Source organism: Hemiscyllium ocellatum, chromosome 4 (genome assembly GCF_020745735.1).
Source record: "Hemiscyllium ocellatum isolate sHemOce1 chromosome 4, sHemOce1.pat.X.cur, whole genome shotgun sequence".
Classification (NCBI taxonomy): domain Eukaryota; kingdom Metazoa; phylum Chordata; class Chondrichthyes; order Orectolobiformes; family Hemiscylliidae; genus Hemiscyllium; species Hemiscyllium ocellatum.
Window position 1 is genome coordinate 47,526,698 of NC_083404.1, and position 17,104 is coordinate 47,543,801.

General features: G+C 38.5%; 1 protein-coding gene across 1 annotated transcript in view; it reads left to right on the forward strand.

The window, feature by feature from the left end:
* atp9b (ATPase phospholipid transporting 9B) overlaps positions 1 to 17,104 on the forward strand; it is a 351,572-nt gene that overhangs the window by 294,058 nt on the left and 40,410 nt on the right. The window contains exons 16-18 of the mRNA XM_060823126.1: positions 3,459 to 3,620; positions 4,925 to 5,017; positions 8,071 to 8,154. Coding sequence (XP_060679109.1) covers positions 3,459 to 3,620; positions 4,925 to 5,017; positions 8,071 to 8,154 — 339 coding nt within the window. The remainder of the gene's footprint in view (positions 1 to 3,458; positions 3,621 to 4,924; positions 5,018 to 8,070; positions 8,155 to 17,104) is intronic.

The following is a 17,104-nucleotide window of genomic DNA, read 5'->3' on the forward strand; positions in this document are numbered from 1 at the left end:
TTGGAGCTACTAATTCTCTTCTGGTGTGACAAACAGAATTGGGGAGAAATCAACAACTCTATGACATGAAGGCAAATTAAACAAATCACCTTCAGTCACGTGATTGTGCTTGTGAGTTGAGTCTCTTCAGTTCATGCAAATGCTTTGATTACCCCTTGTTTGTTTTGTGGTGGATAACTGAGAATTTAGTAGTGCCATTTCTGACAGAGTTTCAGTAATTTCCTTTCAAACCACTCCAGCTTAATCTGTAGCTCTTTTGTGACTTCACTGAAATGTTCACAGCCAATTTATCCTTTTATGTTGTGTTGTGTAATGTGTTTTTGGAACAGTCACCAAGTATATGTAAATGCAAATTAAAGTTGGTTTTTAAACAGTTTGTGAGGTTTCAAAATATCTTGCTTATATTTCTCTACATTGAATTCCAGTTGTCACTGATCTGTTTATCCTATCATGTTGCTCTTCTTCCAGCAGTTTTTCCACAATTACTCATCACAATTTGTCAAAACTCCACAAACAAATTTCCATCAACTTTCCCAGTCTGGGTCATATGTATACACATGAGAGTTGTCTAAATACATCTGTAAAACACTACTGTACTATAATGCAATCAACTTAAATTTGTTGTGGTTATGTTTTCATTGTTCCATTTGTCGCCATCTATGGCGTAGATCTTTTTTGTGCTATCCTATCAGAGGTTTTATGAAAGCTACAGAAAGTATCACTGCCTTACCTTTATTAATGCTCAGTTTTTTTTTTACAAAGAGTATGAACATTTGTTTCCAACATACATTGCTTGTTGGAGGCAGGTGTTGATGGACCCTGCTTGATGCATACTTCCCCACTTGCTAGTAACTATGATTCTTGTAATTTTCCAACATGTCAATAACTGTGTTCCACACTACCATCTATTTTCTCCTAGGCACTTGTGGTCTCTTCCTGACCCTTTCAAATGTCAGCTGTACCCCTTCCAACCCGGAATCTCAATCCCAATGTTCTTCCTCCATACTTCCTATTTTCTCACTTGGCCTGACCCAACCGATTCTGGTAGTTATCTCTGACAGTCTGATTGCTGATATTATCTTCTTGCAAATCCTCAACTTTTTAATCAGGTTGATACTTAAAAGTTCACTTCAGCGGTGTATTTGAGAATTACACAAAAAATAGAGCCTAAAACTACGTTTAAAAAGTGGCAATGAGAACAAGTTATAATAAGCAGTGATAGCATAAGAAAAATATTACTGGCTACAAGGGAAAAAACAAGTGGACAGCAAACAAAAGAAATAGAGTACAAACAGATTAGTCAGTGCCAAACAGCAGAGAAACTGTTATTTGAAGAGACAATTATCATTGCCACTGGAGATTAGCTATATTATATGTTGCTTTGTATAATGCTCCTATCATTACAAATGCTGCATTCGCTGACTTGTCACAAGCGATGCCATGGAGACTCACCAGGGTACAGTAGCTTAGTGGTTATGGTAGTAAGCTAGAGGTTGAGAGTTCAAAAATCCCCACATGACAAGTTGTGCAATATAATTCAGTTAGCCTGATAATTTATGAGTTAATACCTGAGAAAATGACCACAAACTGATGGTTTGCTGTAAATGCTCAATTGGTTCATTAGTGTCCTTCAGCTGGGAACTTGTTGTCTCTATCTGGTCTTCTAGATATGATTCCAGTTCCTCAGTGCAACTGGCAAGGGACAATAAATGCCATCATCCACTTTCCCAAAAAATCTAAAATATTATAGAAACGAATTTTGCATTACATCGTGAAAATATTGATCTGCAATGCACGTGTTCCCAACTTGCTTATTTGAAAATACTTTGATCAACTTATGCTCATTTGTGAAATGCTTAACTGTCTTGGTTAAAGTCAATTTTGTGTTACTGTATGACTCAAATTCAAAGTTGAATGCAGAGTCCAGTTTTATTAGAGAAGTGCATATTAATAAATTTGTCTTCTATACTGTGCTTTCTGCTAGTGTAATTTTTATGTTTATGATAAAAGGTATGCAATTATGATTTATAATTATTGATACTTTGATTCAGTTTAGCAAAAAGTAGATTTATTGCAACTTTTTAAAATCTCATTGCTCACAAGTAGAATCTCATTGTTTGCTACATCCCTGTCATTTAATGAATGTCATGTTAAATGTCTTATGCATGTTAACCAGACAATTATGGATTAAAGTGGAGTGATGCAGAATCTTCGGACAGGTAAAATAAGCCAAGATAACTGCAGTGAAAGCTGCTAATTCAGACAGGCTGTTAAACCAAGCAGAGCTTCAATAATAAACAGATGTGAGTCACCAAATATAGCATGCTTTACTCTTTAGTACAATGGGGCATAAAATTAAATGATAGTGTATTAGCAGAGATACAATTTGCAGGTCAAGTTGTAATAGTAACCTTTCACAGAGCAAATTGAAAATGAATCTTTGAGTATTGAATCATTTGCAGCTGACAACATCCTGTGCAAAAGTTATTCTACCACACAAAAAAATACTACTGTAATTACAATGATTTTACTGACTAACTTTTAAACATAAGAATAAGTGTGCAGAAATCACTTAAGTCTACCAAATGAGTAAAGATTTTAGTAAAAATAAAATAGAAATTCAAGGACTTTCTTAATTGACGTGGCACAAAAATGCTACTTTAGATCTTGGAGAATGATTAAATTATTAGAAAGGGCAGCTTAAAATTCTAATCTTGTCATATTTAGCTGTTGTTTGCAAAAATGCTACTTTAGGAGCAAGGTCACATGAAGTGGGCCATTCATAAAGTTAATCGCATTAGCTCAGACATGTTAAGTAGCACGGGGTTTTGTTGCATGCTTTTCAGTTTTAATTGTGGTAAATACATTTTGTTGTATTGGAAATTGGAGTCCAGTCTCGGATTTTTGATAGGCTACTAATCAATCTTTCTCAATAACCTCCTCATTTTTTTGGGTAAACATTCTGAGAATTCCTACTAATATGACTAGCACCATGCCAAGGTTAAGGGGTGGTCTATGAGATCATTGCCTTTTGTTCCTACTAAACTGGCAGATACATTGAATATTCTGTTGCAGGTTAAAATGTTAATTAGGTGTTTAGGTGTAATGAATCTTAAAAAAAAGAAACTTGTATTTGGTTCTATATATTTTAAGTTGTTATACTTATGCCATCAAATGATTTGATTCTTTTTGTGTACCCACGGTAATATGTTTTTGATGTTTATATTAATGTTTATTAATGTTTATAAATCATGTATTAGATTTGTGGTGTCTAACTAATATATTTTCTATTTATTCTGAAGAACTTTTATCATTCTGTATAATCTTGTGGCATATTTTTCTCTTCATAGATCATGAGTCTGACATTTGACCTCTAGTTTAGATATCACCATCATTTTGTTTGTGTATCTTCGATGCATCAGGCAGAGAATTTTGATTGACCTTTGATCTTTGTTTAGGTGGCTCTTGTGCAATGGACACAGAGTGTGGGTCTGACATTGGTGAGCAGAGACCTCTCATCTATGCAACTGAAGACCCCTAGTGGACAAATCCTTCCATTCATCATTCTACAAGTTTTTCCTTTCACATCTGAAAGCAAAAGAATGGGCATCATTGTCAGGGTAAGTTTCATAAATAAGTGTAGACAGAAAAGTGTTAGAACATTGAATTATTTATTATGTGCTAAATCCTGTAGAACTACTTTAAGCTAAAGCTCATTTACAGCTTTGGTCGGCATAGGAAATTGTTAGACCCTTGTCTGAATGTTATCACGTGTCAAAGGCATAGTAGGTGTCTACAGCTGCTGTGGCATAAGCTACCTAAAAGTAAAATAGTGTCTTCATATAGTAGTAATGGTACTAGCACAGAACATTTTTTATCAAGCAAACATTAGACTTTACATCTGCAGGTAATAAAAATACCAGAAAAATGTAAAAATGAATAAGGATACTGTACATCATTAGATAGGAATGGAAGAGGTCAAATAGCTAAATCAAAAATGTTTGAGTCTACATCATATAAGGAATAAGATGTCTTGATACATCTGTCTGGCGTTGGCTTTATAGCTTGTAACATTGAAGTTTGCTGTTATACAGAATTACATTTTCTTTACAGTATTTCAATATGATTGAAATAAGCTCAATGTCAAAAGTTTAGACCATCAATCTCTTTCTCAGAAATATCACCCATGTATCCCACCTTTACCGCTTCCTCCTCACACACCACGCATATGTACATACCATTACTTACCCCGCTTTTCAGAATGTGTTGTTTCATTTTCATGCAGGAAGCTTGGCACATCATTCTAGTGACTATTATGCACGTGATCCTAGATAGTATAAATTTAGCATGAATGCTTAGTTGTGAGGATTTTGAATATGAATCCTTAGCTGGTATGAGTTTGCTTCCAGCAGGCTACTTTACCTGATATGGTAATGTTTATGAAATCTCCTGGAGCATAAGAATTGGATGTTAATATTGTGGTATCAAAGGATCCAACAGACCTTTTATTATCACTAGCAGTGTTGTGTGCAAATATTCCCTTCCTCAGTCACATAGGTGCCTGGGCTAACCTAAAGCTAGTAGGTTACAATATGCTTCCAGTAGAGTTTGTTACTTCAATTTGCCAGCTGGAAAATGTCAACATCAGTTGTCCATGCATGTCTACCCAGTTGAGAATTCAGAATTGGAACAATCTGAGGGAGAGGTTACTTTTTACAGACACCTTGGATGAATAAGCAACAAGCAAGAACAAGGTTGTGCTTTACAGGAACAGTCATTGGTTAAGGTGTAGGTGAGGATACGTCACAGTCAATAAATAGCTCTAAAGAAGGGAGTAAACAAAACATTAACCCATGTATATTTTTTCTTAACTGATGTTTCTATATTTCTGATGTAAACATTTGTATTTTGTTTTGATATTTAGGATGATTCCTCAGGGGAAATCACTTTTTATATGAAAGGAGCTGATGTGGTAATGTCAAGCATTGTACAGTACAATGATTGGCTGGAAGAAGAAGTAAGACTTTTTTTAATTAACAAACTTTAATGTGTAGAAATTCACCCAAGTGGTATGAAAGAAGTGTTACATTAACTTGAACTAATGGACCTGATCTGCAGTTGATATTAGGTCTCAACCACTCTTGAAATAAATTGGTGAGTTGTGGACATATTAGCATGTTCAGAGAGCTAACCAATGAAGTTTGGGCTACCAGAAACCTCAGGATCCCTTTTGTGGGTTGTTAAAAGGGAATGAGCAGCATCTGTCAAGTAAAGTGTGTTTGGGAATGAGATATTAGATGCTGGGCTGTGTCCAGGAATAGTGTGCGGATTTATGCAGAGTATACGCGGTTTTATGTTCTTTCCAACTGTGTGCTAAAGTGTGCATTTTACTTAAACCAAACTTTTGGTGTATAGTGGTCAGTTTAAGAATCTTGTAAGACTGGGTTTCCCTGATCAAAACCAGCCTAATATGTTCAGAACAACTAAATTTTACCCAGAGAAGTCCTAAAGGGGCATTCTGCTCTCTTATTTGACTTCGCTGATTTCATGTGTGGGATTTGACTATCTGTCTTTTTTTTCCTGCCCTGATAAAACTGGGTGAAGCACTGCTCATTTGGAATGTGCTTGTGTTTCCAGCCCATCATTTTGGAACCTTAGGTGCTCATGTAGAATCTGGAGGATGCAATGTCTTCTGATTTTTCGGCCATTGAGTCCTTGACTGAGTTCAAAACTTGGGGCGAAACATGTTCATTATAGTCAAATATTTGGAATATCTAATTTGATTTCTTTCACAGACCTTGAGTAATTTGCATTATTCTGTCTTAGGAGGGTAATCAGGATACATGTATTCAATGCTTAATTGTTGACACTGTCCTTTTATTATGTAGGTGCTTGTAGATGGTTTGTTCCAGTTCTATGACAAGCTGGACAGAACTATCAAAAAATTATAACCATAAGTGTTAGTTTTGTACAATTACTGATAATTTCCCCTACTTTAATTTGATAACAATTGCAAGATTATATTACTGAAGTACTGGACAGCCAAAAACAAGCTGAAAGATTGTTGCAGGTCTTTTGCACATGGAAATGTAATTTTGATTGGAAAGAAAAGACCTTCTCGTCTGTCCAGCCTACTCTACACCAAAAGGTCTGGAAGGTCCTATCTAAACTCTCGCCTCCACCTAATGACGTCCATCGTCTGATTATTTGATTTACTTTCTTTTGTCAATAACTGCTGACCACTCAACTTGTGTTTTTAGTCCAGTTCTTACTGAAATTATTGACCCTTTAGTAAGAATGAAAACAACTGACCTGCAAATATTCAGTTTTGTTATATGGAATGCTATAGTTCTATCCTGAATGTTTCTTAAGTAGATATATATTTGTGAAAAATATATAGATGTTGGATTGAATTAAATTGAATTTATTGTCACGTATACAGAGGCACAGTGAAAAGCTTTATCTTGCGAGCAATACAGGCAGATCACAGAGTTAAGTAGCATGGATCAGTAAATAATAGGTAAAAGCAGCAAAAAAAACAGGTACAAGCGAATGTTAAGATTTTGAGAGTCCATTCAGTATTCTAAACAACAGTTGGGTAGAAACTGTTTCAAAACCAGCTGGTGTGTGTGTGTGTGTGTTCAGGCTTCTGTCCCTTCTCCCCGATGGTGGAGGAACTGTAGAAAAACATTGCCAGGATGGGGATGGACCTTTTGTGAATGTTGACGGCCTTTCCTTGAGAGCGGGCCTGGTAGATGGATTCTGTAGATGGAAGGTTGGCCTTTGTGATCGTCTGGGTCGAGTTCACCACTCTTTGTAAACATCTCCAATCTTAAATGGTACAGTTGCCATACCAGGTAGTGATACATCCAGAAGAATGCGCTCGGGCGCACCTATAAAAGTTGGCAAGGGTATTCGTGGTCATGCTAAATTTCCTCAGCTGCCTGAGGAAGAAGATGTTGAGCCTTTGTAACAAGTGCATCCATGTGAACAGTCCGAGTAAGCTTGTGGATGACCACTCCCATGACACTGTCCACTGTGCTGTTAATGGGTGGGGGAGGCATGAGTAACATCCTGCTGAAAGTCAATAATGAGTTCCCTAGTTTTGCTGGCATTGAGAGCTAGGTTGTTCTCAGTGTACCATTTTTCTAGGTCTTCCACGTCCCATCTGTAGTCTGTCATCGCCATCTGTGATTTGACCGACTATAGTGGTGTCAGCAGTGAACTTCTAAAACTTAGTCTGGTATTTGGTGACGCAGTCATGGGTATACAGTGAGTACTTTAGGGGGCTCCAGTTTTGAGTGTTACTGACGATGAAATATTGTCCCCAATCTTCACTGTGCCCTGTGGGTCAGGAAACCGAGGATCCAGTTGCAGAGAGTTGGGCTTACAAAGTTTAGTAATCAGTCTTGAGGGGATAATAGTGTTGAAGGCTGATCTGTAGTCAATGAGTAGGAATCTTACATAGCTGTTCTTGGTCTCAAGATGTTCTAGAGAGGAGTAAAGGGCGAGTGATATGACATCTGACTTGGATCTGTTGGTCCGTTAGGCAAATTACAGTGGGTCAAGAGTAGTGGGGAGGCTGGAGTTGATTAATGCCATGACCAGCCTTTCAAAGCAATTGATGGCCACTGAAGTTGGGGCCACTGGGCAGTAGTCACTAAGACGTGCTGCATGAACCTTATGAGGAACAGGGATGATGCTGGCACTCTTGAAACAGCAGGGGCAGTAGCCTGCTACAGGGAGGGATTGAAGATGTCCACAAAGACCTCTGCCCATTGATCTGCGCTTGTTCTGAGTGCATGGCCTGGTACTCCGTCTGGTCCCATTGCTTTCCTTGGGATTCACACGAAGGAAAACTGATCTGACCTCTGATGCAATGACTGTTGGGATAGATTTGTCGGGACTTGTCGGAATAAGTGTTACCTCTCTACCGAAATTCTGCTCAAAGCAAACATGGAAGGCATTGAGATGATCTGGGAGGGATATATCATAGGAGAGGGCACACATCAAAGTTTCAGAAAGACCCACAGTATTTATTTATAATTAAGCAACTCTTTACCTTTGCAGTGTGGAAACATGGCCAGAGAAGGACTACGGACTCTTGTGGTGGCCAAAAAGTCCTTAACAGAAGAACAGTATCAGGATTTTGAGGTATAATAGTTTTCTGTGCAGTAGTTTTTAATCATCTCTTGTTCATCAGAATCTTGAAAGTAATTAAGACTTTCTTGGCTTCATGTTGAAAACAAAATTTACTGAAAAGCATAATTTTCTCTAATCATTGACAGTGTGCGTGTCTCTGTTTGGCTTGTCCTAGGATGGATGCGTTGTCCCAGTCAAACTGGTGTCCTTCCTTATCTGTGTGTAAGGATACTAGTGAGAGAGGGTCATGTCGCTTTGTGGCTAGTTGGTGTTCATGTATCCTGGTTGGGATTCCCAATGGCAGTTGTGATGTATTCAATAAAGATATTGCATTGAATACAGTTTGAGCATCAGATGTGCAAAACAATTACTTCAGTCCGTTTTGTGCTATGTACTATTGATCTTGCCTTACCTCCACTGAGTCTCAGATTGTGAGGTTCCTGTCCCTTCTACCTATTATTTATAATTGTCTCAAAATTATGAAAAGTTCAATCCCCTCAGTCTATTTATACCAAGAGTTGAACAGTCCTGAGTAATCTGCTGTCAGATTTTTGAAGCAATGATTTCAGTAAACTAAATTCTCTTGAGTAGTTTCTTTAAATGATTTCATTTTGATGAGGAGTTGGCATATCTGATTTCTTACAGCTCAATTACTGTCTTATTGAGATTATCATCTTATCCAATTTTATTTAGTTCACTCGTGGATTGTGGGCATTGTTGGCTGGCCAGCATTTTACTGTCCGTTCCCAGTTGCCATTGAAAAGGTGGTGGTGAGCTGGCTTCTCAAAACGCTGCAGTCCACATTCTGTAGGTGACCCATAGTGCCATTAGGGAGGGGATTCTAGGGTTTGGAAGGTGCTGTCTAAGGATCTTGGATGATTTTGTGCAGTGCATCTTGTAGATAGCATGCACTGCTACTACTGAACATTGGAGGAAGTGAATGCTTGTGGATGTTTCATTTGTCTCAAACAAAAAGAAGTTACCTCCTACCTCCTGTTTCAGAGGAATATTACTTATTATGAAACTAACTGCCCTAGATTCAAGACAGAAGTCTAGATCTCTGATCCCCAGCAGACCAAGCGACTCAATAATTGCGTAAAACGGCCAGGCCTTGCTTGCTGAATGCATGTGTTCCTTTGAAATGTTCAGGGGGTCTGGCTATCTGGATTATTGGAAGTGAACCATTTTGAAATTAATGGAGCCAATTAGGACTAATGGGACAATAAAGGCCCTCTCATCTGGAAGCCACAGGACCAAGAGGTGTGCCACTGATTTGATGTTCCGGTGGTCTGTGGTTCTAGGGTGAATTGGTGTTGAAAAGCTGTTCCAAAGTTGTTTGGAAACGTTTAAGAACAATCTAAAATGTGTTAAATAATGTCTTATTGATTTTTGATCTTGTATTGTAACATAGGTTTTGATAGTTATTGTACTTAAATCTGTGAAAATTGTGTCATACAGCACCGAAACTGATCCTTTTGTCCAACCAGTCCATACCAAACATAATTCCAGACTAAACTAGTCCTACCTGCCTACTACTGGTCCATATTCCTCCAAACCTTTCCTATTCATGGACTTATCCAAATGCCTTTTAAACGTTGTAATCATACCCGCATCCACCACTTCATCAGGATGTTCATTCCACGTACAAACTACCCTCTGTGTTTAAAAAAAACGTTGCCCCTCATGTCTTTTTTAAATCTCTCCTCTTACCTTGAAAATGTGCCCCCTAGTCTTGCAATCCCCCATCCTAGGGACAAGACATCTATTAATTCTATCTATAGCCTTTATTATTATATAAAATTCTATAAGCTCAACTCAGCCTTCTATGTTCCAGTGGGAAAAAAAGTCCCAGCAAATCCAGCATTTCCTTGTAACTCAGACCTTCCATACCTTGTAAATCTCGTCTCAACTCTCTCCAGCTTAATAATACCCTTCCTGTAACTGGGCAACCAGAACTGGACATGGTATTCCAGTAGAGCCCTCACCAATGCCCTGTACAATATCAACATGACTTCCCAACTCCTATACTCAAAGGACTGAGCAATGAAGGCAAGCATGCCGAAACCTTTTTAGCACTCTGTCTACATGTGAAGCAAACTTCAAAGAATAATGTACCTGAATCCCTCTGTCCCACAATACTGCCTAAGGCCCTACCCTTATACCAAAATACAGTACCTCTGATTTATCCAGATTGAACTCTATCTGCCATTTTTCATCCCGTTGACCCATTTGATCAAGTTCCCTTTGTAATCTTAGAAAACCCCCTTCTTTACTCAAGGTTTGTGAAGGTTTGTAGCTCAGGTTGATGTTTAGGGTGTATGTTTGCTCGCTGAGCTGTAGGTTTGATATCCAGACGTTTCATTACCTGGCTAGGTAACATCACCAGTGGCGACCTCCAAGTGAAGCTTGACTTGGAGGTCGCCACTGATGATGTTACCTAGCCAGGTAATGAAACGTCTGGATATCAAACCTACAGCTCAGCGAGCAAACCTACACCCCTTCTTTACTGTCTACTAAACCACCAATTTTGTCTGCAAACTAGCTTACCATGTCTTCTATATTCTCACCCAAATAATTTATATGAATGACAAGCAAAAGAGGGAACAGAACTGATCCCTGCAGAACACACTGGTGACAGGCCTCCAGTCCAAAATGCAACCCTCCACCTCCAGTCTGTTTCCTGCCGTTAAGGCAATTCTATACCTAAATGGCAAGCTCACCCTGAATCCCTTATGACTAATTAGACTACTTAGTAAATTAGTAAACTATCATGCAGAACCATGTCGAAGGTTTTACTAAAGTCCAAGTAAACAATGTCTACTGCTCTGCCTCACCAATCTTTTCGGTAACTTCTTCAAAAAACTCAGTTAAGTTTGTGAGACACTATTTTCCCCTCAAAACCTTCCTGACTACCTCTAATTAATTTTTGACTCTGTAAATGTCCATAAAGCCTATATTGTATAATTACCTCCAACAATTTACCCACAACCAAAGTCAGACTGACAGGTCTATACTTCCCTGGTTTCTCCTTACAACCTTTCTTAAACAAGGGTGCAACATTAGCCACCCTCCAGCCATCAGGTACCTCACCTGTAGTAATAGATGATGCAAATATTTCTGCAAGGGGTCTTACAATTTCCTCCCATGCTTTCCCCAAAGTTTTGGGATACATTAGATCAGGTCCCAAAGATTCATCCACTTTTTATTTTCTCTAAGGCCTCCTAAACTCTTTTCTGTAATGCAAACTGTTTTTAAAACATCAAAATGTATTTCTTTGTATTCTCTAGGAATGTATAAAGGATGTAGTAGCAGAGCATTTAGCAATATTTTGTATGATCAGGGAGATTCAGCATGGCTTCATGAAGGGAATTCATGCCAGACAAATTGACAAGAATCCTTTTGAACAGATAACCAGCTGGATATATAAAGGGGAAGCAGTGGATATAACTTGATTTTCAGAAGGAGTTTGAAAAGATATCACACATTAGGCGACTTCATAAAATACAAGCCCATGCTATTACAGGAAGTATATTAGATGGATAAAGGATTGGGTGGGGTTGGGTTGGGTTGGGGTGGGGGGAGAGAATGGTATCACCCTGTAACTTGTGGTGTACCACATGGATTAATGCTGAGGCCACAGTTGTTGACAAAATATGTTCATGATTTGAGCGAGAAAAGTGAATGTACTATAGCCAAGTTTGTGGAATACACAAAATAGGTGGGAGGCAAGTAGTGTGGGTGACACAGGGGGTCTGCAGATGCAGGTGTACAGGTACAGTAAATGTTAAAAACCTGGCAGATGCAATATGACATGGGAAAATGTGAGGTAATGCACTTTTGCAGGAAGAATAGAGGAGCAGAATATTGTGTAAATGTGGAAAGACCACAGACATGTAGAGAACAGAGGTATTTGGGAGTCCCAGTCCATGAATCAGAAAAAGCTAGCGTCCAAGTTCAGTGGGTCACAAGAAAGGCAAATGAAATGTTGGTCTTTACTCCAAATGGAATGCAATTGCAAAGGGCGGTTTTGATAAAAGTATACAAGCCACTAGTCAGACTACAGCTAGATTACAATGAGCAGTTTTGGGCCCCTTAACTTCAGAAAGGTATACTTGACATGGAAGGCAGTCCAGTAAAAAGTGAGGTCTGCAGATGCTGGAGATCAGAGCTGAAAATGTGTTGCTGGTTAAAGCACAGCAGGTTAGGCAGCATCCAAGGAACAGGAAACAGGAACATTCCTGATGAAGGGCTCTGGCCCGAAACGTCGAATTTCCTGTTCCTTGGATGCTGCCTAACCTGCTGTGGAAGGCAGTCCAGACAATATTCACAAAGCTGATGCCAGGAATAGAGAGACTTTTTTTTATGAGGAGAGATTGAGTAGGTTGAACCTCTACTTAGGAATTTAGAAGAATGAGAAGCGATCTTGAAAAAACATTTACATTTTGAGAATAAGAGGGTCATACATTTAATGCTGATGAGAGATTTCTTCTGAGAGTAGTGAATCTGTAGAATTATTTACCACAGTGTGTTGTTGAGGCTAGGTCGTTGAGTATATTTAAGATTTGGAGATGCCCAGTGTTGGACTGGGATGTACAAAGTTAAAAATCACACAACACCAGGTTATAGTCCAACAGGTTTAATTGGAAGCACACAAGCTTTCGGAGTGACGCTCCTTCATCAGGTGATAATCTGATGAAGGAGCGTTGCTCTGAAAGCTACTGTGCTTCCAACTAAACCTGTTCGAGTATATTTAAAGTTTTGATAGATTTTTCATCAGCGAAGGAATTAAGGGTATAGGGAAAAAGCAGCACAGTGGAGTTGAGGATTATCAGATCAGCTATGATCTTGTGAAATGGCAGAGCAAGCTTGATGGGCTGAGTAGTCTACTTCTGCTTTGGCTTATGGTCTTAATTGTGCTTCTTGATCTTAAGTAATTTTGATGTACTACTTTGAGTTGGACATGTAGCAGCTACATTTCAGACTTTAAGTGTTTAGCTTTTTCTAACATCTAAAGGCCAAATCTAGATAGATCTACTTCAGTCTAAATATAAAAGAATGTCTGATTTTGCTGCTGCTGGTTACATGTTCTTATCTATTTTGTTTGGAATTAATTTGAAGTTTGACGAGATCAATTTTTAAAAATGTTTTGCATCCTGCTGTGCTCAGTCATACAGCACTCAAACGTGTGGCAACCAGGTTTCCTGAACTGAACTAGTCCCATTTGGCCCGTATCCCTCTAAACCTTTCCTATCCACGTACCTGTCCAAATATCTTTTAAATGTTTTAATCACTCCCACCTCTACCACTTCCTCTGGCAGTTTGTTCTATACATCCACCACCATCTGTGTGAGAAAATTGCCTTAGGTCCCTTTTAAATCCTTCCGCCTCTCACCTTCAGCCTATGCCCTCTAGTACCCTGCGATAACGACCTTGACTGTTCACTTTATCTCTGCCCTTCATGGTTTTCTAAAGCTCCAAAAGCTCAGCCCTCAGCCTCCTGTGCTCAAAGGAGAAAAGTCCGAGCCTAACCAGTCTCTCCTTATAACTCAAACTTTCCAAACTTAGTAGGAGAAAGTGAGGACTGCAGATGCTGGAGATTAGAGCTGAAAAACGTGTTGCTGGAAAAGCGCAGCATCCAAGGAGCAGGAGAATCGGCGTTTCTGGCATATGCCCTTCTTCAGGAAATTCTATGCCCGAAACGTCGATTCTCCTGCTCCCTGGATGCTGTCTGACCTGCCCGTTTCCAAACTCAGCAACAGTTTGTAATTTTCTTTTCACTCTTTCCAGTTTAATAATATCCTTCTGATAGCAGAACGACCAGACTTGCGTGCAGTACTCTAAATATGTCTGACTGATGTAACCTTCAACCACTGTGGTATGCCATCCCAACTCCTGTACTCGATGCTCTGACTGATAAAGGCAAACAAAACACCACCTTCACCACCCTATTTATCATTAACGACACTTGCAAGAAACTATGTGCCTGCACCACTGGGTCGTTGGGTTCAGCAATACTGCCAGAGCCCTACTATTACATGTAAGTTCTGCCCTGATTTGTCTTACCAAAATGCAACACCTCACATTTATCTGAATTAATCTCCATCTTCTACTTTTTGGCCCACTAGCGCCTTGATCAAGATCATATTGTACTCTTAGCCAATTTTACTGTCTACCATACCACCAGTTTTGGTATAAGCCAACTAACCATGCCTCCTGTATTCTCATCCAAATAGTGAATGACAATATGACAAACAACAGTGGACCTACTGCTGGTCCTTCTATCACAACCGTGGTCATAGGCCTTCACTCTGTTGCATTGAAACATTCATGCATACCTCTGGCTTCATAGGATCCTCATGTGTAAGTTATATATGAATGATCAATTAACTTACTGCTATTCAGAAAACTCAAGACACATTTTAAAATGTTTAAAATATGCAAGTTCCAATAACTAAGCATATCGAACAATAATGGAATGTTCCAAAGAGCTGCACGTCAGTTCTTTCCCAGAGTGATATCAGAACTCATTTGTGGTTTGTGGCTGTCACATCTTAAAAAAAAAAGTCCACCAGGTAGTTATAAAGTGGAGTTATAGATAACATTTTTCTGACCTAATCTGACCATCACGCCTTCTGACCCCAAGTAGTAAAAAGGAGAAGGCAGTACATATTTTGAATCACAAGCTTGCATCTATTGTAATTTTGTCAAAGTAATCTCAAGCAGATAGAGGCAACCACGCAATGGTGTTTAGAAAAGGCATTTTTTTCTAAACTGGGCTGCTTGAATTTGTTGCACAAATTCTGGATTGGATTACTGATCTAAATTTTGGTTTGTATTTTTTCATCCACTTTGTCTCTTACTTTCTCTACCATTGCAAATTTCTTGAGACCTTTGTATTTTGAAAATTCTGGTTCCCTGTGTACCTCCAAATTTCATCGCTCCCTCAATTGTAGCCATACCTACAGCTCCCAAGGTCTGGAGTTCATTTTCTAAACCTGCCTACTCTTCCCTTTTTTTTTGTTTTTCTCTCCAATCTGTGTGCTTCTGTCCTGAAAACCTGATCTCTTAACCAAATTTTGGCCATTTATCCTGTTAACTCCATATGTTGATCAGTATCAATCTTGATATGAACATAGGTTGCCCTTTTCTTATAAGGTTGGTAGTGGGTTTTCAAGGTGTTGATCATGAACTGCATGACTTAATTTGCTATTGTATGCGGAGTACTGTAGGCCATTCTCAGAGTGGCAGAACCCTTCAAATTGTGAACTAATTGAATAATTTGGCAGCTTTAAAGGCATTTTGTTTGGCACCAGTCCACAAAACCATCAGTTTGTTGAATTTTGGTTTTATTCCATGGTGTTATGTAAATTGATAATTCCTGATTTGTTAGTCCATCACATGAACTACAGATTAACATTTCCTTCTGGTGATGTTGTCATATGGCATACTTCAACTCACTGTATATCCATGGGGAAATTCACTGACAGTAAATCATAATGTTCAGATCTTCCTTGGCAGGAATCATGTCATTGCAACCACTTCATGAATGCCTCAGCTAATGCTATACCTGCTGTCCTGGCAGCTCTTGATCACCTGTTTATTACCATCAGTCACACAGCAAGGAAAGCTGGGGGCCTGATCCACAGAGTCACTGAATAGACTTTCCACTTCTGGAACCTAGACACCAAGTCTAATTGAATGGGGTCCTCTGACATGGCCTTATAATTAGCATCTCTGAGAGGTTCATATCCGTCAGCCCGCCACTGCCATTCCAGTTCCTGGAATTGTAGCCAACACTGGAATTGTGACTCACCCAGCAAATTCTGCCTTTAAGCTCTTGAACTATGAATGATAACCATCAAAAAATGAAGACTATCTGTGTTTTACCTGTGTAGGAAATAGTCAAACATTATGGAATTAAAACATCACTCATCGTGGAGTTGCAGCACTAATTTTATAACTAAAGTGTCCCACTTCCAGCATGCAAATTTGTGTATTTTTTGAAAATAAGCTATTGCAAATCACGATGGAATTACTAAGCTGGTAATGTATTTTAACAGGCAAAGATATTTAATAGGAAACATGTATTTTTAATTTGTCTGAAATCAAAGAAGCAAGTAGATATGCAATAAAGTTAGAAAAAAGAATGTTGGTCGTACTAAATGTGATCCTGACGGCAAAGAATCTTCACCTCTTGTTCAGTGAAGTCTGTGTTCATCTGGTGGTCCTAAATGGACCAAGTTTTCCCAATCACAGTTGGTATAGATTTGGTCCACAATTGAACAATGTAAAGTCTGATGTCATTTGACCTTTTTAAATACGAAATGTTGTCTTAATCAAAGAAGGACAAAAGTAGTGCTTGGGACTGTTTTATTTCATATGTTTGACTTTTGAGATTGATCTCAATTTATTTTATTGAAAATCACATGTATTTGAATTTGATCCCAGCACTGTTGTAGATCTCCCCGATAACACATTCTGCCACAAATTAATTATCTCATTTTCTATGCATAAGTCCAATATATTTGCAATGCTGCAATTCAAATCTTATTAGTGGCACTTTAATTGAATTTGAACTTGCAATTAAAACAGGGTATCAGTTAAGTCTTTATTAACTTTGACCCATTTAGTGCAACAGTGAACGGAGGATTATCTTGCAGTCCACAAATCTTAAAATAGCATGATTTATATGGCATTCTTGCAAATAAGTAGCTTATGCAATTTTATTGTACGTTGTTGGCAGTAAAATATGTCCTTTAAGTTTTACTTTAGTGGGCAGGATTTCTGCCATAGTTACAATTATTAAGAGAGAATTGTCCTAACTTATTGGAAATAGTAAATCATTATTAAGTTATTTAATTCAAGTTTGCAACATCTTTAACTCAGCAGGATAGATGATGGCCTGTTGGTGTTATCGCTAGACTATTAATCCAAAGACACACAATGTTTTGGGGACCTGGGT